At 44.3% G+C, this 25,361-nt stretch overlaps 2 protein-coding genes across 11 annotated transcripts in view; one reads left to right on the top strand and one right to left on the bottom strand.

Annotated features, from left to right (window-relative positions):
• Positions 1–15,841, top strand: PHYKPL (5-phosphohydroxy-L-lysine phospho-lyase). Its single transcript, XM_083798364.1, has 13 exons — positions 1–6,854; positions 8,682–8,800; positions 9,628–9,787; positions 10,427–10,501; positions 11,323–11,410; positions 11,520–11,636; positions 11,858–11,940; positions 12,228–12,453; positions 12,727–12,881; positions 13,409–13,498; positions 13,717–13,847; positions 14,265–14,321; positions 15,659–15,841. The coding sequence occupies exons 1-12, from the start codon at positions 6,727–6,729 to the stop codon at positions 14,315–14,317; spliced, it is 1,425 nt and encodes a 474-aa protein (XP_083654490.1). The 5' UTR covers positions 1–6,726; the 3' UTR covers positions 14,318–14,321; positions 15,659–15,841.
• Positions 1–25,110, bottom strand: part of HNRNPAB (heterogeneous nuclear ribonucleoprotein A/B) — a 29,692-nt gene extending 4,582 nt beyond the window's left edge. For 3 of the 10 annotated variants that reach the window (XM_083798371.1, XM_083798366.1, XM_083798370.1), the window contains exons 1-8: positions 24,945–25,110; positions 24,489–24,807; positions 21,325–21,493; positions 21,080–21,238; positions 20,533–20,664; positions 18,827–18,935; positions 18,581–18,733; positions 18,418–18,502 (exon numbers count right to left, since the gene is read on the bottom strand). In XM_083798371.1, coding sequence (XP_083654497.1) covers positions 18,432–18,502; positions 18,581–18,733; positions 18,827–18,935; positions 20,533–20,664; positions 21,080–21,238; positions 21,325–21,493; positions 24,489–24,778 — 1,083 coding nt within the window. In that variant the 5' untranslated portion in view covers positions 24,779–24,807; positions 24,945–25,110 and the 3' untranslated portion in view covers positions 18,418–18,431. Of the gene's footprint in view, positions 1–17,838; positions 18,503–18,580; positions 18,734–18,826; positions 18,936–20,532; positions 20,665–21,079; positions 21,239–21,324; positions 21,494–24,488; positions 24,808–24,944 lie in introns of those variants that run through there. The other 7 variants (XM_083798367.1, XM_083798375.1, XM_083798369.1 and 4 more) reach the window with 6 other exon arrangements.
• Positions 25,111–25,361: the final 251 nt, after the last annotated feature.

Below are 25,361 nucleotides of genomic sequence, written 5' to 3'. Positions count from 1 at the left end.
AACATCGATACAGAATACCAAACAGTGCTTTACCCGCTGCTCTGACCGCTCTGCATGGCAGCCTTCCCCCTCCCAACACAGAGCCTCTGGCGCCACAGAACCCAAGACATTTCCTTGTAAAAAAGGAGAGAGCTCTTTTTTTCATCACCTAAACTTCTTAACCGGGGTTTTTCTTCCCCGTCCCCACGGCACGTTCTGGACCACTCGTGGCGCCTCCTTGACCGTCCGGGAGGAAGGCTACGATCATCCTCCTGCCACCCTGGCTACCAAACGTTTTAGAGGTAATCTGTGACAATTCCCAGGTAAAGGCCTTCTGCAGGGGGGTTTATGCTGCTGAACGTGGCTTGTCCAGCACCCAGAGAAGATCCCTTCGTGCACTTGCACAGCCGGGTGTTGGGGATGCCGCAGCTCTGCTGCCCTCGCACAGACCCGTAGCCTGCGTGAAGCAGCTGCTCTGGGCGGCTGCTTCCGCTTCCATTACAAGTGGTGGCAGGCACAACAGGCCTTGCAGAACGCGGCACCCGCTGTCACCAGCTATGGGGAGCTAACCAGTACCTCTTCGAGGGGTGCTGGTCACAAGCCCGGTCTGGCAGGCAGCTGAAACCTGCAGAAAGCAGAGCTCCAGGAACGGACGTGGCACAGCTCCCCGGGCACAAATATTGCGAGAGGGGCAGCTGTGATCTGCGTTTTGAGTCCTCCCTGGTCCTCCACCGTGATCGGTGCGGGTAGCCTGTGTGTTTTGAGCTGTCCCCCTTGTGTGTCATACAACGCAAATCAGAAACTGTGCTAGAGCAACTGCTCCTTTGTACGGTCTAAGGAAATCTGTTCAGACTTCCACGTGCCTTCCACACACGGATTTAGAAGAGTAGGTTGTTAAATGATAAATTGGTTCAGAGCAGTCATGATCTTATGGGGAAGAGTTAAAAAAAGATGTGCTTTGCTCAGCAAATTCATGCCAGAGCAGTTGATTATTTTCTCCTTCCATATGAAAATGTTTATGTGGGTCTTTTAATACTTTGAATTTGCAAATAGCTCATCAAGATAAATTTTACTTTTAGGTAGCATTGGCAGTCCCAGTCAAAACTCGGTAATTATCTCAGCCTCTCACACAGCGTAGTGCATTTTTCCCTCAGGAAACCTCTCTCTTTTTCTGGCTTGAGAGAATGTAAGATTGTTTTATGGGAATTCAGAAATGCAGCTAAATGTTACCACTAGATGTCAGTAGCAATAAAGATGATTGACATGCTAAAGATGATTGAGGCTGCTAACGCTCGTGAAATGTAGGTCACTTTGTGACCGAGCAATTGATTTATCTCGCTCGCTGAAATAGTTAACGTGTTAGCTTTGTGGATTAATCAGTGAACAAACACTTGGGTTAAAACACTCGAGTTACTTGTCTTGGGGAATCTAAAGCCCAGCCAACTCACGTTTATCTTTGTTTTCTAGTTTACAAAATTTATTGGCCCAGTTTAACTGACTATACAAGCACAGTGATTTCCATTCTGCTCAGACAGCCACGTCTCTGCTGCCCGGGAGCACAGGACGAGCAGCTTTCTGTAAGATTTGCTCTATATCAAATTTAAATTACTGACCACCTGCCAGAGTTCAGCTGTGAATGTATTTTGGGGGGGGTGACCGCAGCCAAACATCCCCCGTGTCTGTGGCTTTGGTGCCCGAAGCGTGCTGGCAGCTCCAGGGGCCCCTTGCCAGAGGGAGCCCGATGACTTGGCCTGAGCGGATGGGGGCAGGTGAGATTAATTAGCTGTGCAGCTGACCTAATTGCGGGCTTGGCCAGCTAGTTCAGGAGTATTTCTCTGCGTTGTGAAATGGGTGGCAGATAAAACCTGGGCTGACTCCAAACTGAACCCATTTCAAAGCCTTAATGTGCTGGGACTTTAGTTTAAAAGAAACAACAAGGCTGTTGCCCTATGCTTTGTTTTACTCTCCACGGGGAGTCTTCTTTCACCTATACGCTGCTTCTAACGCTCGCTGTATGTATGTCATGGTAATGAATTTATTTCCCTATGGATTTTTCTCCTGTGTATTGAAATACGAATTTTCTTGTAACACCAGACTTTCTGATGTGTGTGGTTTTTTTTTAGGGAACCAAAAGATAAAATATTTGTGAGCTTTTTATCTTTGCATTTGAAATTCTTAACCAAACCAGTAAAATGCACGTGAGGTTTCAGCAGTTCAAGACATCCTATGTAACGACAGAGTGTATTCCGCAGGGAATGACACCGCTCATTCCCCAGGTTTTTAAGGTTGTTATAGCTGTTGTCCCGGACGCGCGTTTGTTTATGACCACGGCTTTCGTGCAGGAAAGCCTGTTTTCTTGTTTGGTTTTCTTCCCTTTCCCCAGCTCAGCGTCCCGTTTCTGCTGGTGGCCCTGACTGCAGTCAGCACGCAGCTGAAGCAGTCCGTACCTGCAGAGCCCCCGGGCTGCAGTGCTTACCGTCTGCCCAGCCCACAGCTCAGAATGAATCTGTGAAGTTTTGTACATGTGGCACTTGATTTTCTAATCAATACCGTGAACTCTCGGGCCAGAATGAAAGATCTCACCCACGTGTAACAGGCACCTTAGTTAAAATACTTATGATGCTGGAAATTCCCAGATTTACTGTAATGGTACACAGCCACCCCTGGTCGATAACTGTGTCCTGTTAGCCTGTAAATTCTCTGCGTACTACAAAGTAATACCGGGTCGTGGTGTTTGGATTATTGAATGCTGATTTAATGCTGCCCTCTAGAGGCCATCTTTTTTTAAATGAAGAAACAAATGTGGTGCCACGAGGGGAAAACACTCCCCTCCTGCCCCCAACAACAGTGCCCCTAATTGACAGCATACATCGGGATGGGCACGTCTTTTGTGTGGCTCTAAGGTTTGAATAGATCATTGTAGAACAGAAGCGCATACACATAGACTTTAATTTTTTTCCAAATCTTTCTTGGGAAATACCATCATATTCTCATGTCTTATTTTTTTTAATCCAATTGTTGCCCAGATAATTAATTAAAGGTGTTATGCAAATAGAAGTAGGTTACCAGCCAAGTTTCCATCTTAAAATGTTAGAGTGGAGGCTTTGAGTTATTTTCCTTACATACAACAGATTTGTTTTACAAAAATACTAACAATAAATGATAGAAATGTAAAACTAAAGTGTTCGCAAACCACTTATCTTGGACAAATTACGGATCTGTCTGAACTCCACTCAGTGAGTTTGGTTCCAAGTCACCAGGGTAGGCGCGGATCCGGTCCCACAGACCTCAGTAGGTGGCCAAGGGTGGAACAAAACCTCTGTGCCACTTGACCTCGTTTCAGGCCCCTAAGTTTTGCCTGGTATTTGTTGATGAGGTTAGTAGCACAGCCAGGCTTTCACATTGTTTAACCAGGAAGATTTTAAAGCGAGAGATGAAGTATTTTGATAGATTTCAAGAGGCCCAAGATACTTTAGCTTTGTGAGACAATCAATGTAACATATACTGACCTGGGCAACCTTCCAGCACAACATTTATGTAAGAGCATTTCTTGGACCTGTTTGCAACGGTTTAAAAAAAGGTCTAGCAAATAAGGGAGAAAAGAGCATGCCCCTCCCGTCAAGTCTCGCTGTCAGTTACTGGAGTCGCCCGTGTTTTCGTGGCACTGCGGTGAACTGCCAGCAATGTGGCACAGTTTTTGCAGCTCTGTTCTGGGGCACCTATTGCACGCTGAAGCTAAGCAGTGAGTACACGGCCTGGATCTGTAAACTTAACAATTCCTTTTGTTGTTTTCATGTTCCTAAGTGAACCGCTGCAACTTTCCCATATGCTTTTGTCATTAGATAGATGGTGCAACAAAAGGGATGTCTGACTGTTGTGTAATCTGCAGCTAAAGTAAGTGCTGAAAACCTGACACTTCGAAATGAATGGGAGGAGGACTTAATAGACTGGCGGACGCTATACTGCCCTAGAGAGCCGGGGGGGGGGGAAACCACAGGGAGGCTGGGAAACATGAATTTTCAATGCATAAGAAGTGGCGTTATTGACAGCAGAGTGGGATAACAAATACATTAGCATTTGCGGTTTTCCTATGTCTTAGGACAACAATCAATCCCTGTTCGCGAAGTTCTGGTACAAGTTGCCTCATAGCTGCTCAGCTCCGTGGAACAGTCAGCTAACTTGTATGTCTGTGGGTGGCTTCTTATATAATGCGGACGGTAACGGTTAACGTTAAAGTGGAGATGTCCCAGGTACCTGCAATACATTTCTGTGTAAATGATGCTAAGTGCACTTAGGTTTCTTGTACTGTTAAACACTGAATTGTATGCTTAGCTTTTAGAAGTGCATTTTACGTCACTTTCTGAAGAAGGTGCATATCAAATCTGCTTTTTTGCTATTAAATAAAAAAGTTAGGACCTCACTGAATTACTCAACGAATTTCCAAACCAGGTGGAAGAGAGAGTAAATTGCTATTAGCCAGAATGAGGGTTGCAGTCCTGCTGCATTTGCTGGGTAGTTTCGTAGATGGAATAATACCATTTTATAGACAATTCCATAGCATAGCAGCTTCTTGCATTACTATTTTGAGTTCATTTTTTACTCAACGTGATGAATGTTCAGCACAAAATAGCAGTCAAAACTGAAAGTCATCAGCTCTAATGCATTAAGTTCCTTTGGGCACATAGGTCTTTTCAAACTGGCAAGTACCCTGGCATTTAGGTACTGTTTCTGAAACACATAATTTGAGAAACTTTAATTGCTGGTATTTAAAATCTAAATGAAAATCTGACTTATTTGTATGCATCTTAGAAAAAAATACATGCAGTATGTGCTTTATCTGTCCTTATTTGTTTGAAGTTATGCTGATAAGGCTTAATCCTCTACCATGTTATACAGATACCCCTTATTTATGGCGAGTGGGTGCGTCACTTCAGTGAAGCTGTTCAGAAGAGTTAAGGCTATTTGCACGTGTGTGCAGTTAGGAAACAGTGAAAAGTAGTTTTGTTTGAATGTACTTACATGGTATTTTATACCAAGCTGACTACATCTCTGTAAAATGTATCACCTTTAAAAGTATAATCATATAGAGATATTAAAAATACAAAAAAAAATACTTAACATCTCTATTTGCAAAATTTTGCAATTTTTAATCATGTATGTGCCACAAAGTGTTCTATTTACTCACTTCTTTGGGGAACAGCTGCTTTTAAAATGAAGGCACCAATAACAGTATTCCTTATCCATTGTTTTAACGTGTTAAAATGGCATTAATTAGTACTGCATTGTGTATTTCTAGTTTAAAGCTGTAATGGACAGTACATTAGCTTGAAACCTCCAAAAACATTTTCTTGTGCTTTTTGTAATAAAAGCACAGACTAGATTTTCAAAGACGGTCTCTCTGTACAGGTTACTTTGACAGTTGTGTGAATATGTACGATGAACTCTGCATTTGTAACCGAGAATAAACCTTCAAAATTGTAAATGTTCAGGATGTTACTATAAATAGCTACAAAGTATCTTAACCAGACAAGAGTTCAAATAAAGATTAACGCCATTATTAACACTTCCTCTGCTGTCTTTTGTTACTTAAAAACTGACCTATGCAACAACTGTTTTACTTCCTAAATTTAACCTAATTTTAAGCGCACAGCCATTTGGTTCTGGATACTCCGTATTAACAAAAAGCTTAAATTGCTCGTATGTTTATCATATATACTTGCAACTAGAAATGTTTGGTGGCTACATTTAGCAAGTTGATCAAAATTACATTTTTTCTGGAGTCCTCTTAGCAGATGTCTTCAGTTTAAAACGAATGCAAATGAAATCTGGCATCTTCTAGAACAAAGTTCATGAACGCAGTCTGGGATACAACACCTGCGGTAGCAGAGGCCCGGACCCATCCCAGGACAGGACACCCCTTCTGGTTCTTTACCTTTGTATTTTTAAGAAATTCCAAACCAAATTGAACAGAGGAACATCGTTTTCCTTTTTAATCCTAACCCATTGCACACCCTAGGATGGGCTCTTCCACAGTCAGTCAGGACTGCTCACCTGGCACTGACCGAGCGCAGGACTACAACACTACACGGGTTTGTTTTCACTTTCGCTTAGAGTATGCAGTTAATTCAGTTGGAACACTACGCTACAGCCCCAAATTATTTTGGAATGTAAAAAAACTTCCTCGCTGTGCAAGCCGCTCAAAGGCAAGGGTGCTATGACAGCTCTAAGGCGCCTAAAGGGCCCTCAGAAACATTTTATTGCCTGCGAGGTGCCTGGTAACTAAACGGGCTCGGGTGCCGTATACTGGCACCAGTTTGCACTCCGGCCCCACACGGGCTGACAGCAGCCTTGCAGGATCTCGGCGGAGGCAGCCTCTCCCCTGGCCGTGCTACGGGACCTCCTGGTTGAAGCCACCACAAGAGAGGAGCGCAGCCTGGCAGGTGGAAGAGTCCGAAGGCGCTGGTGAGTTCCTTCCCTACCCTTCGTGAAAGCGGATAGCTAACGGCACCTTTTGGCTGGGGTTCAGGAGTGGGCGGGAGGCCAGGGGCTGCGCTCCCCCGCAGCAGGCTCAGTTACGGTGCCGTGACAGCAGCGCTGCTCCCACCCAATGCCCTGCTGTAGTACGATGTGGCAAGGAGCAGCACGCTGCCGACAGATCCACCAGGCACCCGAGCACAGCGCTGCCGGCTCCACGGCCCGCAGGGGGAGCGGCCGGGGCCGGGCTCCTTCCGGCCGGGGCCGCCCTGCATGGGCAGCAGCAGCGGCACCGCCCCGGCAGCGAGGCGAGGAGAGCGGCCTCACGAGGGGAGAGCGGCCATGAGGCCGGCGCAGCGCTCCCGCCACGAGACCCTGGCCCTGCGGCAGCAGCTCATCGGGTAAGTGCTGCGGGTGAGCGGGTGGGCAGGCGCTGCTGCTCCCCGCCCGGGCCCCCTGCGCACTCCCCGGGCCGCCTGACGTGGCTGCTTGGGGCTGCCTGACGTGGGCCTGGGCCCGGGCCTGCTCCGCCCTGGCTGGGAGCGGGGCAGTGAGCGTGGCACCGGGCGCTCGCGGCACCGGGCGCTCGTCCCTGCGCACGGCTGCAGCCGGGCGAGTTGGGCTGACCCCAAACGCTCAGATACTCCGACTGCTCGCTGGCCAGGCAACGATTTGTGCTTCACCGGTGCTTTAGGTTTAAGTGAGCAACACCAAGGGGGTAAAGTCGGTGCTGATAGCCTCCAAAGCCTGGGTTTTGCTCGGGTTATTAGCTGTAATTACTGTTTCTCAAGGAAGAGAGGAGGTTATGAAACTAAAGCATAAAGTTCCCTTAAAACATGTCTGACACGGCACGCCTGGAACTGCTTATAAAGCAGTTCTTGTCCGTTTGGCCGAGAGCGCACTCCTGGCTCTAACCAAGGGAAGTGCTGGAGGCTCGGGGTGGTGCTGGAGCAGCGCCGTGCCCGTCCCTGCGCCCAGAGGGGGCTCTCCGGGGCCCGGCACCTCGTCCTTAAAAGCTCATCGGTCAGGAATCTTAGACACCAAAAACCTGAGAGAATCAGCATACGTCTGCTCAACTTAATTCTAGTAAGTACAAGACTCGCTTCCAGACTCTGAGTTACTTGCTTTCTTTCAAATGACTTTACGTTCTTAGTTTTGTAGAAAGCTACCAGCCATAGCAGCAAAACTATTTGGTTTTGACCACAGGAATTGCCCCTTGCGTATTCAATAATCAGGGCTGCCTTAATCAGTAATGTTTTGTGACAATAAGAGGCAGGCTGGAAGTGTAAATGCTGAACTTGTATTCGAATTGAGAATTGTGCTAGTTGCACCAACCTGAAGAACACCGTTTGTGTTTTTGTAGGCAATTTGCCCTGTTACTGGGAACAAAGACCCAGCCTCTCCAAATGCCTCTTTAGCACATGTTGAACTGTCAGGGTAACTTCACAAAAAAAAAAAAAAAAAAAAGAACTTGTTTTATCAACCTACTACCCGTTCACACAGAAAGTACAGGATTCCTGTAGGGACACTGAATTATTTTCTTATTTTAGCATTGTCTTTTTTCATTTGTTTGATAAATTTTTAAAAAATATATTTATCATCAAATTACTTCCCTTTTTGTTTAAGCAATCTTTACTAAACGAAGCAGTTGCCATTATCTTTCAGTGCCAATTATAACCCTGCGACTCTACTTGGGTAGATGCATTTCAATTTTAATTGTCAAATGCGTATCAGTGAAACAAAACAAGCTCACTTAATCAGGCCCAGCCTTATAGATAAAATCAAATCACTCAAGAACCACCTGCACCATACCATCTGGACAATCAGTACCTTTAGCAAGAACCAAGAACAGAGTAAAAATGGTAATAAGGTAAGACGGGCACCAAAGTTTCAAGAACAAGAAGGGCAGACAGTGTAGATGAGATGTAACTTCACAGGCAATTCCTGTGTGCTGTGCTTGGGAAGTCCTAGGGAAGGGGTTTCTGTTCTACAGTGTTTTTTCCCCTACAAGCCTAACAAAATTTGACTACTGAGTCAGAGCACAAAGGCTGTTCTCTTCCTATCCCCAGCTTTGTCTGGGGGGCCAGAAGTAAGATGACAGCATCTGCTGCTGCACTGGCGAAACGTCCTTCTCTTGAGTAACTGAACTGAAAATATTACTAGCGGAATAAACTGTGACTTGGGGAATATCACTAATGCTTATTTTGCTTTCTGATGCTCCACCACAGCTCTTCTTGCAAGCTGTTTTTTTCTCATGATCCAGTGAAGATTGTGAAGGCCAAAGGCCAGTACATGTATGACGAGAACGGAAGGCAATACCTTGACTGCATAAACAACGTTGCTCACGGTAAGTTCAAGTCCTGTTATTTGATACCGTATTTTCCTAAGCAGAACAAGGAACAATCAGTGCTTTTTACCTCTGTTCCTTTGTGTTAGGGTGAGAGGTTATTTAACCGAACAAGCAGAAGCAGCCCTTCTTGAGCCTATAGCCTGGGCAATTACTGTTCACATTTGAATCTGTGTGCACGAACACGATGCTTTCCAGACTTGAATGCTGTTCTGTTTTCACAGAAAGGTACTTATTTAAAGCATACAGAGCTTTGTACTTGAAAATGCAAGTCAAGCATCTAACTGTAAAACTTACAACTGATAGTTTGCTGTACTTGTAGAAGTTACTAAGGGGACTACCACGGGACCACTGCTCAGTGAGGTGTATTATTTGCATTTTATGAAGCAGCTGTTTTTCTTACAGTACTTTAAATTGTTTTAAAACGGTCAGTGCTGCCAGTAATATCCTAGTAGGGCTATAATGTGATTCCTTGATAGTAAAGTTTATCTGCATATATGCAAACTACTAAGCTATTCAAAATAGCAAATTGAACACTGTTCCATTATATATTATTTTCAGTATTCAACTACCGACCATGAAATAAAATAACAGGCAATTTAAAATTTTCTGAACCAAGAAAAAGAGTTTTTAATGAAGGCTTTCAAGGTGTACCAATGTTATCTTATGCTGATAATACCATTAACGTCCCACAGCTTAAATACGAACATCAGTGACAACAGCTCTGAACTGTTATAGGACGTAAGCATGAAGTCAGTTATGTGCTTGTTAACGATCACGGTGCATAACGCGGCAGAACCCTAAAACCCCTCTCCCCTCTCTTGCAGTTGGACATTGTCACCCTGATGTTGTAAAAGCAGCCCATGAGCAAAATCAATTGCTAAATACAAATTCTCGTTATCTTCACGACAACTTGGTTGATTATGCAAAGAGGCTCTCAGAAACACTACCTGAAAAGTTGTGCACCTTCTATTTCTTGAATTCTGGGTAAGTCAGCTGTGTCAGACTTTACACCGTTTTTACACTAGTTACATACACACAAGCGTAACACTTATCAAAAGTCAACTGCATGATCTGGAGTGGATGACTATAATATATATGTATTTTAAAAAGTGGCTTGAATTTTTTGTTTTGAAGAAACTGGTCACTTTTAGAACTTCTGTGCCTCTGACGTTCACATTCACCAAGCCTCTCCATCAGGTAACTGAACAAGTGTTTTATCTCAGAAGGGTTTTACTCTGTTTATAAGGCCTTGGACTACAAATAATTAATGTAAGGATTTACTGTATTAGTTTCCGGTCTGACTTGTTTTCTGAACTTGAATTTTTTTCTATCATCAAAATTCAATCTAATGATGCATATATCTTGGCTTGTGGGAGTTCCTGTATTCCCAAGCAACTCACAGTTTAAAATAAAATGAACTGTTTCCAAAGTCATTTCTGTAATACTGCTTTTTAAGATGGATTCTACTCTGTTGAGCAGACCTACCTACCGAGTGCAAAGCACTATGGATTACTAAGGGTGTGCCAATACTTCACATCTAGTTGTGTGTTCTCTGCAAGGGCAGTCAGAATTTTAAAATTCAACTATCCACAATGAAACATTTATCAAATTTTTCAATTTTAGATCTGAAGCTAATGATCTTGCTCTAAGAATGGCACGGCAGTACACAAAACATGAAGATGTTATAGTTTTAGATCAGTAAGTATGTTTTATTTACTGCGGGGTACAAGGCACAGTTCTGTGCTGGGGTCAGAGCATTACTGTTGCAGTAGGAAGGCTGCAGCTGGGAAGTTGGGAGAAGTAATGTTTCCCTGCTCAGTAGTTGTGAGACCACCTCTGAAGTAGTTAATGTTCAGGGAGGGCTTCTCCAGCACAGGGCAGACATCGCCATACTGAAGCAAGGCCAGCAGTGGCCTGCCACAGGGTAAGGAAGCTGTAGACTTAAATGTTTAGAAAAATTGGGTTTGTTCTGCCTTAGGAGGAAGCTAACAGATCTTACTGCGATCTAAAACTACCTCCTGGGAAGGCACAAAAATGTGAAGCCAGGTCTGAAGCTTTCTGGTGACAGGAAGAGACAAGGGCCATAAGCTGAATTCTGATGGGACATGGGAAAAAACCTTCCTACCATGAGGGTGGTCAAATATTAGAACAGGATGGCCGGAGAGAGACTGAAAACTCCATCCTCAGGGGATATTCAGAAGCAGGCCAGACATGTCCACACCCACAACTCTCTTAATACTGCTTGTGACTTAGACTGTTGTGATTCCAGTCGCTGGCCCCAGGAGACCAACGACACGGAATACTGTCCCCCTGCATCCCTTATGTTCAGATGCTTTAAAAAAAAATCCAACTACCCGTAAGCCGACTGACAGGGATCTCAGAGCAGGTCTCAGCTAAATGACTGTATTTGCACTAGGTGACACAGCCCATCGACTTTGTTTTAGCTGTCAGTAATGTTAATCCTAAAGAATTATTGATACTGAGGAAATTACTGCTTAGTTCTCCTGATTGTTTTTAAGTGCTTACCATGGACACCTGACATCCCTGATTGACATAAGCCCATATAAATTCCAAAATCTAGAAGGACAAAAGGAATGGGTCCATGTGGTATGTACCTATAGCTACTGACTACTTGTAAATTAAATCTTATTTATGATATACTAAATATAGAATAATTTGATATATTAAATATAGAATACCCTGTTCCTTTGCTTAGGCTCCTGTTCCAGACACCTACAGAGGACTGTACAGAGAGGACCATGAAGATTCAGTAACAGCCTATGCTAATGAAGTGGAAAATATTATTGAGCAAGCACATAAGAAAGGCAGAAAGGTAAGTGTGGTTTCCTTAACCATTTGTCTTGCCTTGGAAATGAGCGCAGGTGATGGTCAGTGCCATTTGACAGCACTGAGCTAAGTGATATGGACTTATCGAAAAGAAAATCATGTAATAATAATGCAGTGACCATCTAATAATGCTAAGCTTGCTGTTAACTTGATTTCCACAAATTCCTCTATCGTGTGTTCAAACATTACATGGTACATATGTTTCAGATTGCTGCATTTTTTGCTGAATCCCTGCCAAGCGTTGGTGGTCAAATCATTCCACCAGCAGGCTATTTTCAGAAGGTTGCAGAGTAAGTGGCTGTTCATTATCTTCACTTTTATATTTTAAAATGCATCCTGTATAGAGGAATTTATCCATCTCCTGTAGCGTACAGCTTTACAAATAGAAAAAGGTGAACACTTACATTAAAAAGAGGCCTGTGCCAGGCAAAACTTGCATTCTAAGCACATGGTACAGACTTTAGACCTGCCCAAGTTTGCTTCCAAGAAGTTTGCAAAGCACTGCTTTCTGCATGTTCTAACAGTAATTATGTTCAGGCTCCCCTTAGACTATAATAAAAGCTGTTATATGTTACAGGCATGTGCGCAAGGCAGGCGGTGTATTTATTGCTGATGAAATTCAAGTCGGCTTTGGCAGGGTTGGCAAGCACTTTTGGGCATTCCAGCTTCAGGGAGAAGGCTTTATACCTGATATCGTCACTATGGGGAAACCCATAGGAAATGGGCACCCGCTTGCCTGTGTAGCAACAACAAAACAAATTGCAGAAGCATTTGCAGCCACAGGAGTGGAGTATTTTAACACAGTAAGTAAAAAGCTGACCAAACTCTCCTTTTTAACATGAGCCCGACTAGTAGAATGAGATATTAATGCAACATTTTTTTTATATATTTTCATTACCCTATGCCATTTACTGTTTAATATTAATGACATCTTTCTAGTATATAACTTTTACTTACTGGTTCCATCAAATATCTATGTATCAGTATGCTCATTCTATCACTGAGGCTGCACCTTCAGTGACAAGATTGCATCTTCCTCCCCTTTCACCTGCTATGTGTTCCTTTCCTGAATACAGTTTGGAGGAAACCCTGTTTCGTGTGCCATCGGATTAGCTGTTTTAGATGTGATAGAGAAAGAACACCTCCAGGCTCATGCCACAGAAGTAGGCAACTTCTTGATGAAGCTATTCAAGGAGCTGAAAACCAAGCATCCCATCATCGGTGATGTCAGGTATCTGTGCCTTATTTACAGCTTTGGCTGTTTTTTGTTGGATTGAATTGTTCATGATAAACCAAACTGATACAGTTTTTAAGAGACTCATCATATCTTTGCTTTCAGCAAAAATCAAGAACCTACTGTGTATTAGATTAAATCAAGCTTGAGCTAAGCAACAGTCCAATATACTTGACCACTCTAGGCCAGTATTGCTTTATGGATTTCCATGCTAAAATAGCTCACTCTCCTGTTTAAACTTTTAAGTGCACATTTAAGTGTACAAAGAAAAATCAGTAAGTTGGGTAAGAAATATATTCATCATGTATCTGCTCAGAAGGGTAGCACATGACTAGTCTGTACTGTAATACTACACTTCTGCAAAACAGCAATACCATTTCTATCACTAGCCAACAGCCAGCCTGTAGTTTGCGTGCCATTAAGGTTTGGTCTCACAAAAACCCTTCTCGATCCTTTAGTTCACTTGCAGTTCCTTCTTATTACATAGATTCACCCTTTACTGACCATTTCTATTTCTTTCAAAGGGGTTCTGGCTTATTCATTGGAGTGGACTTGATTAAAGATCAAGCAGAAAGGACCCCAGCCACAGCAGAAGCAGAGTATCTAATAACAAGGTACGGGGGACAACCATGTGGTTCCTCGCTGTGCTAGGCAAGCACAACATTTAAAAGGAGCCTGGCACTCTGCAGTTGCTAAAGTATAGCCAACTGGAAGAAAAAGACACCAGTCAGTGCAGACAAGCATTGTCTGGGCAGCCAGCGTATCAATGCTTTTGAGTTTTTCACAACTACATGCAAAGGTGAATGTAATTATTTGTTATTCCTCTTTCCAGGCTTAAGGAAGAATATATTCTACTGAGTACAGATGGGCCAGGAAGAAATGTACTTAAATTCAAGCCCCCGATGTGCTTCAATATGGAAGATGCAAAACTCGTTGTGGACACAATTGACAGGCTACTAACAGGTACTACAGACCAGAAAACTGCCTTATAGTGGTTGCTGTTGGACTGAGCAGCTGAGCCTGCTTTCCAAAAGTCCTGAAACAAAGCCAAGGTGGTGTAGGCACTGAACACATAGGAGAACAGTCACTCAAAGTTTAGTCTTCACTTCCAAATTACTCCATTTTAAAAGTTCCCCAAGAAAACTGTTTACTCCACAGATGCATATGCCACCTTTTAAAAGCATTTTGCTCTGGCACAGGTTAGTGTTTACTCATCTGAGCAAGGGGAATTGTGAAAGTTAAACTTCATTCTTGAAAGCCATCATATTGATGCATTTGACACTCAGCTTTTTGTACAACTTGTGTGCATTCATTGTTAACTAAGTTAGACAAAAACTTGTCTCAGCCACGAGTTTAAGTTCTTGCTTTTTGTCCCTCTAGATATGGAAGAGCAACGTCTGAACCAGGACAAAACATCCACTTGTTCTACCTAAGCAGGTATTTATTTATATTCACTCCTTACACTATTATTTAAAAGCTGAGGGTTCTAAGGTTAGCTTCACAGGCACTGCCACTGGCAGTAGATCAGGACTAAGTTTTCTCAGACATGCTTTTACTTGAAATTAGTTTACAGATATTTTTGGCAGTCTGGAAGCATGGACTTGACTGGGATCTATCTGGCATTCACAGCTACCTTCTGTTAGTCTGACACCTCTGGAAAACACTGTGTATTCACTTGTTTTCAAACTAGGTCCAACATCTCAGAAAGGCCTACCCCGAGCACAGCTCTTATGACAGTTGCTCAGTGCCTTTTGCCTCCAGGCAGAAGCTGGCTCAGCTTCATACAGCGTGCAGTTACAGTCAGATGGATAACCACTTCTCAGCAAGTCTTCCGTAGCTGCCCTTAAGAACATGTGCTGCAGCACTGTATGCTCTACATGCCACCACTGGGGATCCTCCACTTAAGCCAACAGTTTCATGAAGAGCTATAAGCAGTACTTTTACAGCCTTAGCTCCCATTTCATGTAACATTTGAGTTTAAAATACTGCCTTTGGTTTTCTTGAGCATTTTTCTTTTAACTACACAGAATCATTTCAGGTCTGTGGCTGATGCATCACAATTAAGCATCAACTTGACCCCATACCCAGAGGTTTGTAGGCATAAGACAAAACCCTGTTCAGCTTTTCAAACCTTGCAGGTCCTGGTATCTGTTGTGGCCCTTCTATAGTTTGCTTAGAGAACATCCAGCTGCTACTCCTTTTATCACACCCTCATGAGAAGTGAACACTTAGTTAACACCTTGGTAACACCATTTTGTTAACACCACTTTGGTACACCTGGCACTTCCTGAGCCTACTCCAACCAAAAGGCATGTGTTTTTAACCAAGTACCCAATGAAGCTCTAGGTACCTGGGTATGAATGTAATCTATGTGATGAGTGCTGGTCTCAAGCACCATACCAGAGTCACACTGCTACGGCCCTACATGCTAAGGAAATGGATGCAGTTCAGTGCAATAGCATAGCAGGCACAAGAAAAATGTGTTAGTATTTTATTTAGCAAATTAATGGAAAGACATACAGCTGTTAGTACTATGTATTCTTGAGAACAGAAAGATTACTCACAGTACCAGTTTAACTTAGAAGCCTAACAACTTAGCGTGCTTGTCCACAATCTAAACTAAGCAAGAAAAGTTTTTCTACAAGAAACCAAGAACGGAAAAAGCCTCTTACTAAGTACCAGTATTACACTTACATACAATGTAAGTGAAAATGAGGCAATGAAATAATTTCTTTTAATGATGCATTTACAAGGAAACATTTTTCCCCCCACAGGTTTCAAACATTGTTCAAGATCTACTACTAAGAAGTATTATTCTACCATGAAAATGCATGTTTAATCTTCATCCTAGCATGTCGTAGACCAGATAAGTTAACCTTTAATTTTTTTGTTATCTTGCTATTAAGCAAAAGCTTTAGGAGAAATAAATTTTATAAGAGCTTGTTTCAACTGTGGCAGTTGTGTGGAATCAGCTTTTATTTAACAAAAAAATCTAAAACCGCTTACAGTAGCTACTAGGAATATATTCCTTTATAAACTATGTTTTCAGAACTCATGCTCTTTTAGGTTTATGCCTGTTTAAAAACTAAGGTGAGTCAATTGGTTATTTTTGTTATCTACAGCTACCTATAGAAACACCATTCTAGCTGCCTTTGCCAGGCACCTCTGACCAGTTTCAGCAGGCAGCTCCATGCTAATGAGGTCCTCCTAGTACATACTCAACAAGAGGTCTCAATGAGCAAATTAAGCCAAGAACTTCAGCCCCAAACTCTTAACACCAAATGCATGAGGAACAGACAGCTGAGGGTCACAGCTCCCAGGGCTGTTCTTAGGAAATACTTTGTCCTCAAGAACTATCTGAGCAGGATTAGTAAATCAGCAGTATGTTACAGCCATAAGGAACAGCCTTGTGTACAAGCCCTTGCTTTCACCAGGCAGTTAGCTATTCTTTGCATCAAAACCTTTTCATGCAAAGAAGGGAAAGCCAGCTCTTCATTTAAGTGCTAGTATCCCCAGTTTGTGCTTAAGGCCACATCACCTGTAAAGGAAGCATTACTTGAGGACCTACTTCCAAACAGCACCAATGTAACAGCCAGCTGACAAGCTATTGCTAACACACTAGCCAGAAACACTGCAGCAGTAAGTCCTGGCACAACACTACACAAATCCCCCTCTACAGGGCAAACCATCTGCTAGGAAAAAATTCTGCTAACCCTTCAAAAAGAGAAGTAGAAGGATGGAACAGAATAAAGCACTTCATTTTTCCATCTTCAGGAGTAATACTTCTGAATACTGTACTCATTTAATTGTCTGTAGTTTTAGATTTTATAGCTGGGCATTGTTACATACTCCAATAGCAGAGCTATCATGCCCACTATATGATTTTAAATCTGCTTCAATTTTCTTTATACTCAAGATTTCTCCTTAACCCATCAAAAGTCTTACAGACTTTAGTTTGTTTCCAGAGACAACCAGCAGGGAGCAGCATATTACAGTCCCTGCAGGAATAGCTGCTTGCCTTATGAGAAAGTGAACATATCACTAACATTTGTTTTCTTCTTAGTTACTTGATTTGGTTGCACTTCTGGTTTGTTTGTTCAAACCATACAATAAAAAATTATCAGCTTTAAAAGTAATATCAAACCAGTTACTGCAGCAAAGATTAGAAGTTTACTCTGCACAACAGCACTTACAATTTGGATTTTTAAATTTAAGATTGTGACTCCTCTGCAGCAAGACAGGCAAATCAGTTATGTAGAAGTAGTGATAAACTACTCAAAGGAAAGCATCTCTCAAATCGGTCATTTATGTCTAGAAATAAGGCTGCATCACTAGCAGCAGCTTTGTTGTTTTTCCTCCCACAGCACAGCTTCAGTAGAAGTTCTAAAGAACTGTGTTTTTTTGGGTACACAGTAAGACTGCAAAACTCAGACTCTGCATTGATAATTTAATGTCCATCTAGCCTGTCTTTCATGACAGGTATACATATTATTGAGAACTGGTAGGAATCTCTCAGACTCAAGACACTGAAACACGAAGGAAGTACAGCTAGCTTCTTGCATAGCTCTTGTGCCTCCTCCTGCAAAGCTGCCTAGACTGCCAAGCCCTACCTGAAACCTATGCCTCTGGCTCCTCCCACAGAGCCTTACAACGCAGGCATTACTAGTTATGCTGAGCCTCTCTGCTTGCCTAGAACATGAGCCAACAGCACAGCCTCCCCAGCAGCTGGGGAATTCCACCCAAGTTCTCTTCCATAACCTCCAGGCAGAAGTGACTGCAGTGTAGCTGCCACTTAACTGCAAGCAAACACAGCTACCTACCAATACAGCCCTGTAGTTCCAAGATTAAAAGCATTAAGCCCAGCTCTCCATCTACCAAAGTACTGCCATGAGCTAAGTTCTGGAACAACACACCTGTTTTACTAATACATGAGCTGAAGAATGGCACAAGACACTAGATTACGCCTTTTTTATTTCAAAAGCTAGGATAGCTTCAATATCCATGTCATGGTGAATCAGAACACATGTAAAATACCTTACAATACATTAGATTCCAAAAAGGTACCAAAAAGTACAGTAAAATTAACACTTCCGTTACAGGAAATGTATGACACAAAAACAATACAAAATAAAAAGGTGGAAAGTGACACTGGTTCCCTAAGATGCATCTCTTTCTGTACAACTGGAGTAATGCAGAGTCCATAGTTAACTCCAAGAGGCAGTCCCTAGATGCAGAGCTGCAGCTTTAAGCAGACCCTCAAAATCAGTTTCAGTTTAACCTATTAATAAAATCATTAATTAATATCTTCAGCAAAGCTGAAATTTACACACCACACTGTCTAGACAACTAGTTATCTGTAAGTATTAAACATGTAAAACATTTGCAGGGAGCTCTTCCAAGTAAGATGCACATTTAACAGGCCATAGAAATTTATTGTAAAGTTAAATTTGGTACAGAACTGAAATCTCCATCTACAGCATTGTATACAAAACCTATGCAGTCATTTTCCAAAAGAGACCATGCCACTGCATACCTGAATAAGTTTGATCAATATGGCTTGTAGTTATTCTGATGGCCACCACGCCTTGGTGTCTTCCCATAATTTGCACTGCCTTGACCTATGAACAAGACAACAAATGCATTAAACTGCTAATTAGTTACGCTTGCTTATACCCAATACAGTTCTCTTTACTTACTGTAATCATAGCCTGGTCCATATCCATAATACCCATATCCTGAATAATCATAGCCTCCATAGCCACCATAACCTTGCTGATAGCCGTATCCTTGATTCCCATAACCCTGGTTCCAGTAATTGCCATAACCTTGATTCCAATTTTGACTTTGAGCTATAGAAGGGAAAACCATCCACAAAATCCCATTTTAGTACACACAACTTATTTTGAATGTGTCCATACTAAAGCAGTGCGTGTAGTACTTACCACCGCCTCTTCCACCTCTGCCTCTTCCTCCATAGCTACCTCTTCCTCCACCACTACTGAACTGCTGCTGCTGGTATACTTCTTTTGGCTGTGCTACCTTTATCTCGCACTGAAAATGAAGAACAAGGAGGAGTGTGTAGATTGTCTCAGAGCAGCATTGCCCAAACCTAGCCACCCAGGGAAGCCAGCGGTTATCCTAGAGGCTAAGGAGATGTATGTGCTGTGCTCCCTGTCACACGACCAAGACAACTGCATATCCAGGAGCATCTGATTTATGGCACCGCCTGGGCAAAGGTAAGCCACTATCAGCAATTCAAAGCAGGCCACTGCTTTCAGAGTACTTCATGCCGCCCATTCCCCACCATCAGCTTCCCCACAGAAGAGGTGGGGAGGTCACCTGAGCACAGCCACTACCGCTCCTGCAGGGGCCACAAGGCTGCCCTGCATCCTGCAGGACCTCTCAGGCTAAGGTGCTCTGCTGGCCTGCTTCGCCTGAGCTGCACTGACTGAGGAGCTACCAAGAAAGCTGAGAAATAAGCCAGAGTGAGTTCCCCTGGCAGCCTTCATACACCCTACAGACAGGGTCCGTGTTGGGCTGTAAAGTACACTTAACTCTTAAAATTACCTATCGAATTATAAGATTAGGTGAAAATAACCAGAATTGCCATGTCCAAGACTGGTTCCCAAGCTCCAGCTCAAGCTGTCAGCCAGCTTCTACTTCCTGAATCTGCGCATGGTAAGACATGAAAGCTCCTGCTCCTGGGAAAGGAACTATTCCCTGCAATGGTACCTGAGTAAACCCAGCTTGGAGTTCTTCACACAGGATCTTGCTTTAAGGTAACATGCTATTTTTATTATTACTATGACAAAACAAGCCATAGTTGCAAGATACACAAATATGATTTCTCTGCTCCTTGCACACATGACCCTTCCCCTCTCCTGACAAACTTTATTGCTTACTACAGTGTCCGGCAAACAATGAACAGGTAGGTGCTTATCAAAAGTTTACCCTGTACTGTGTTAAGTCCAGTCTTAAACTAAGAGCAGCCCAAGTAGTGACTGCATGAAGCAGTGTAAAAGATTCAACAGGGCAGGCTTTGAAGTTACTACATGGTTGGCACTGGACACAGCAAAGAGGGACACCTGCCAGCCAGCAAACATCCTTTGCCTCCAGTCCTTCTCACTAGCTTCACACCTGAAGCTGCATTAGCTCCTGCCACAGATGAGCACTGTCAGCTGCTCAGAGCATCTCACACCACTGTTAAAGCAGGTCACACAACCAGCAGGCCAGGTTTGAGGGTCAGCATACATCTGCTCTCTGGTTCCTGCAGCAGTACCAGTAAGCCCTGCATTTATGCAGTTACTCCATGCAGAAAGAAGAGAACTGGTCTGCTCAAATGGCTTGTATCACCATAGTGATATATAAACAAGCCAGTTTTTCTGCATGTTTAAGTAACACAATTAGATCCTTTGCCTATAAAAGCCCCTACAACACAGCAAGCGTTAAAGCCACAAATACTGGCAAAGAACCTTGGTAGGCTCTGTGACTGAACATATACCAAAAAAGTTATGGTAAATTGCAAGCTGGCCTTATTGTACTTTGGGTACTCTGAAAGCAGAAATCTACAGTATCATTTTCAGAGTAAGGATGTAGTGGTATTATGCTTAAGAACTTAGTCAAAAATTTACAAATCCAAAGTTTTTACCTTGCTTCCACTGACGTTATGGAATTTCTTCTCCAAAACCTTCTTCACTGGATCTTCTTCCTTGAAAGTGATGAACACAAACCCCCTCCTTTTGTTGGTCTTTGGATCCATTGGAAGTTCAATTGCTTCAATCTGAAGACATGAAATACCATTTTTAGACTTGTATTTTAGCAGAACAGTTGAGTACATTGCATTGGGGACAGTAAGGCTGAAAGTAAGTTTTGTATCTATGCATATTGTGCAACGAAGTTGCACGAATCTTCCTATAGGAAGATCAGCTTTCAAACCAGAGGCTTTGACTGTACAAATCTTAAAAGGCACTTCTAAGATAAATATTATGGTTTGTTACAGGTAAACTTTCTAATTAGCCATGTAAGCAACTAGTGCAACATGTGCCTTCCTTGCTTTCAAGTTGGGTAACCTCTGGATCAATTGTAAAAGCCTTGATTACTTCTAAAGTTAACATTTTGCAACTTGCAAATTATTAGTCAAACAGCAACTGTAGACTATGCTGTGTTCCACTGTTTAGTAAGATAACATTACACACCTCTCCAAACTCTCCAAAGTATTCCCTGATTTTCTCTTCTGTGGCTTCAGGGTTAAGTCCCCCAACAAAGATTTTCTTCACTGGATCCTTTTTCATTGCCATGGCCTTCTTGGGGTCAATTAGTCGTCCATCTAGCCTGTGTTCTTTCTGTTCCAGAACCTGAAACATAGTTTGATAAGATTAGCTCAAGCTGAAAAGTTTCCCTGTAAGTTAAGAATCTTAAAAAAAATGAAGCTTAAATTCACCTTTTCAACACTGCCAGGTTCTTTGAAGAGAATAAATCCAAAGCCTCTGGATCTTCCTGTGTTGGGGTCCATCTTTATCGTGCAGTCGGTTACCTCACCAAACTTGGTGAAGTAATCTTTCAAGTCTTTTTTGCTTGTATCCCAACTGAGGCCGCCAACGAACATTTTCCTGAAATTTCAAAGAGAAGAGCTATTTAGACTCAGGAAGTACTACAGAAAAGCACATGCAGCAAGATGCACAGGCTGGTGCACAACTCAGCAGCATTGTCAGAAACAGGGCCAAGTGCTTAAGATTAAACACTTCTGCATCTTGTCAAAACCTAATTCTACAGGAGTGTACAACGTAGTTTGTCTTCCCTCCTCTTTGAAGGAGTTACACAGTGCACCCTTATGACATGCCATAAGAAACAGTAAAGGTGGCCTAATGTATTCCTTACCAGTAACTTACATTCCTCCAACATGATTCTGCTTTTTGCAACAAAGCAGTATTGATTACCAATTACTGCCAGTTCAGTTTTTGGAAAGAAACTGGGGTCATTTCTCGTGCTTTGAAAGCACTCAGGCTAGAAAAGGGCATCAAAAGCAAAATACTGAAGACCTCTTATGATTTGGACAAATGGCTGTAAAAATGTTAGTCCTAAGAACAGCCCCCAGAATTTAACCAGACAACTACAACCCCTAAGAACAGCCTCCTACAGGAGATGGGACTTTGGACCTGCCTCAACAAGTACGCTGTGCACTTCTTCCTGTTCAGGTACTGAATCTAGTTCTACCTCACCAGTACTACACCACTCAACTAGCCTTCCTTTTCCTGAAGGGCCACAATACAGCACTTCTCTACCCACTTGCCCACACAGGACAGCTCCAAAGCATCACAAAGAACTAGAAACAAATGAAGTCCAATGCAGAACTGAAGCTAACAAGCAAAACTAAGATCTGTCAATAAGGTACTTATCAAATACCTCACTTCCAATGAAAGCATTAATAATGTGACTGTATTTTCTATTTTCAGAGTTTCCAAGGTAACAAACTAAGCTTTTGAAAGCATTTGAGCCTTTTTACTTAACTATAGACTAAAGCAGTTTAAGTTGTCATTGCTGTGTTTACAGGCAACCTAGATCTGGCACTAGAAGCCAGCAGCACTTTAGAAACTAGACTACCACTACATAAAATCGGTTTTTGGTGTTAAAGTGTAACTGTGACTTGCTGAAGCCAGCATCCATTGATGCTCTAAAGGCAACATGATTAAAAAACCTTTAAGTGCTCTGTTTTCTAGGTTCTTTGCCTTGAACTGGATGGAACCATAACCTTCGTAGGCGCAGTCATTTTTCAGATCAAGCCCTGCTCTCTCAGGTGCAGCATGGTACAGAAGACCCAAGCAAAGTCCGTGTGCTTCTCACAGCCATTAAAAAATAGGCCCTAAAGAAAAAGCCCTACAAATTTTACAAAGCCTTTCAATAACAGGTAAAAGTTAACTTCATGGCTTCATGCACATCAGAATAGCTGACCATGCAGGACTGCTGTAATCTGCAGACTTTTTCGATAGCATACCCTGGAACCATTAAACACACAGAATGGATCCACAGAAATTCAAAGTTTGTGAGGACAACAGCATTTTGTCCTCAGGAAGCTTTAGCTGCTTTATGCCCAACAGACAGGGCTATGGTAGACAGGCAGACATTGCCACATGCTAAACTCATCTTTTACCACAGGAGTAGATATTACACTTTGTGATTTACAATCCTTTGGTTTTTTTAAGTTATCATGATCAACACCTACATGTATATAAATACCACAGTGTACAGCCTTTGAAATTAAGACCAATTTCCTAGTATTTAGTTTCCCCTTCAGAGGCCACACAAACCAGAAAATTGCGCTCTTTAAGGTATAGTTATTTTCTTCCCCCTCCTCAGCATATCAACACAGATAAATCAAAGCACGTTTCAGCTGTTAACAAAACTGTGTCAGTGTCCTGAACTCTGCCTTGGACCAGTCTGCAGGTTTAAATTTTCACATAGTTCAATCTCTGACAATAACTGCTTTTCTTAGGAATTTTAGTTCACATCGATTTGGGGTTGAAAACTTGTTACCTCCTGCGCAACAAAGAAGACAAGACACTAACACCCACCATGAGGGCAGAACACTAAAGATGTATAAAGAAAACACACATTGTAGACGTGGTTCTTAATCTTTCAACAGTGGAAAAGGCACATCCAGCCCTAGGTAACAGGAAACTTGTATAAGTTTTACTCCTTTCCTTAGAGCCTAAATCTATTATGCTATGGTGGCTTCAGCTCGCTGTTAGCCTCAGGGAGCTGACCCCCTGATCAGGCCCAGTGACAACAAAGGAAGTTCCAACGAAATACACGGACAGAGAGGATCACAAAGACCCTCTTCGGAAACAGGCTGCAGTTTTCAAGTCGAGCATGGATATTCATAAAAATAAGAAACTGACAAACTACAAAGGTAAATAAATTAATCTTAAAGCTGAAATCCAACAAAGCCACCGAGACTCCTCCACAAATTGCTCCTAAGCAATGAGCAGTTTTCTGACAATGCTGCCAAGTAGTACACCAAAACCGCTCTTTCTTCCCCAAACGCATCGCACATCACCTCGGTCACGCCGTTTTTCCCTCACCCACTCCAAAAATGCTTAAGACTACCACGGCTACCTCCCAAGCGCGAGTTATTATTTTTGGAGGCGTTACACAAAGCGTGCTCGTGTTTACACCAACGGCGAGGCTCATCCATGCGGCCCCCGGCAAGTTGGAAGCAGCCCACCCCCCTCCGCCAAAAACCAACTTCCCCCGTCCTCTCCTTCCCTTAAACAGGCCCGAGGAGGAGAGGAAAACGCGGGCCGGGAGGCGAGCCGAGCTCAATGCCCTTCCATTTTCCAGCGGGAGCAGGCGAGCAGCGCGCTCCCCGCCCCTCCCCCAGCCACCACATGGCGCCAACAAAAGGCAGCTCCAGAACAAAGGAAGCGCTGCTGCTGCTGCTCGTGCTGCTGCTGCTGCTAGCGCTGCTCGTGCTGCTGCAGGGCCGCGGCTCGCCCCAGCGCTCCGCACCGGGGCCTCAACCCCCCATCCCCCCGGCCGGGCACCGCCGAGCCCCGCAGCGGGCCCGGCTCCCGCCCGCCTCCCGGGGCCCTGCCGGCGCCTCCTTACCCCGCGTCCTCCTCGTTCTTGCTGGCGTTGATCTGGTCGCCTTCGGCCCCGTTCTGGCTGGCGGCCGCCCCCGCCGTTCCCGCCGCCGCTCCGGCTGCCGCCGCCGTTGTGGTCGCCGCCGCTGCCGTTGCTGCCGCCGCCGCCGAGCCCGCTGCTGCTGCCGCCGCCGGGGCCCCGCCGGTGTCGGCTTGCTGCTGCTGCTGCTGCTCCCCCCCGGCGCTCTCGGCCGCTTCGTGCCCGTTCTGGGTGGCGCCGGCGGCGGCCGCCAACTGCTGCTCCGCTTCGGACATGCTGCCCCGGCCGCTGAGGCGAGAGGCGCCTGCAAGAGACGGGCGGAGCGGACGGGCGGTCAGCGGGCGGCTCCCCACGGCCTGCCCTCCCCCCCCCCCCCGCCAGGCCGGGCCGGTCTGATCCGGTCCTCGCCCCTCCCCCCCCGCCCCAGAGGCCCGTACTCACTTTAAAACCCGCTCGCGATAAAATCCGGGCCGGCCGGAATCGGATTAAAATCCCCCCTAGCCCGCCGAGAGCCGCCCGCCGTGCTCCGCCGTCCCCTCCCCGCGGCGCTCCGCTGCTCCGCGCCGCCGCCTCCTTCCCCCCGCGACACGTCCCCGCCGGCCCGCAGCCCCAACGCGTGGCCGCCTTTATAGCGCCGGAGCCCCGGGCACATCGCAACAAGGCGCCTCGTCGTTGGCCTCCGCGGCTCGTCACTCGCGGGAGGCTGCGGGTTCTGATTGGTTTGGCGGCGCGCGGCGGGCGGGGAGGGAAGCGGTTGGCGAATGGCCGCCCGCGGCACTGGGCTGAGGGGGGAAGGCGCGCGAGGGGCCTCGCGCCTCGGCTCCCCCCGAGGGGACCGTGAGGTGCCCGGCGCCTCCC

The sequence above is a fragment of the Anser anser genome (genome assembly GCF_964211835.1).
Source record: "Anser anser genome assembly, chromosome: 14".
In the NCBI taxonomy this organism is placed as follows: Eukaryota; Metazoa; Chordata; class Aves; order Anseriformes; family Anatidae; genus Anser; species Anser anser.
Note: the sequence above shows the minus strand (reverse complement) of the source record. Positions and strands in the feature narration are given on the sequence as shown.

What these genes read in the sequence shown, in the direction of transcription:
- PHYKPL (XM_083798364.1), top strand. Translation starts at nt 6,727, where the DNA reads ATGGGCAGCAGCAGCGGCACCGCCCCGGCAGCGAGGCGAGGAGAGCGG. An exon ending in CACATAAGAAAGGCAGAAAG is followed by an intron (nt 11,637 to 11,857) that starts GTAAGTGTGGTT and finishes CATATGTTTCAG; the next exon opens with ATTGCTGCATTTTTTGCTGA. An exon ending in GCAGAGTATCTAATAACAAG is followed by an intron (nt 13,499 to 13,716) that starts GTACGGGGGACA and finishes TCCTCTTTCCAG; the next exon opens with GCTTAAGGAAGAATATATTC.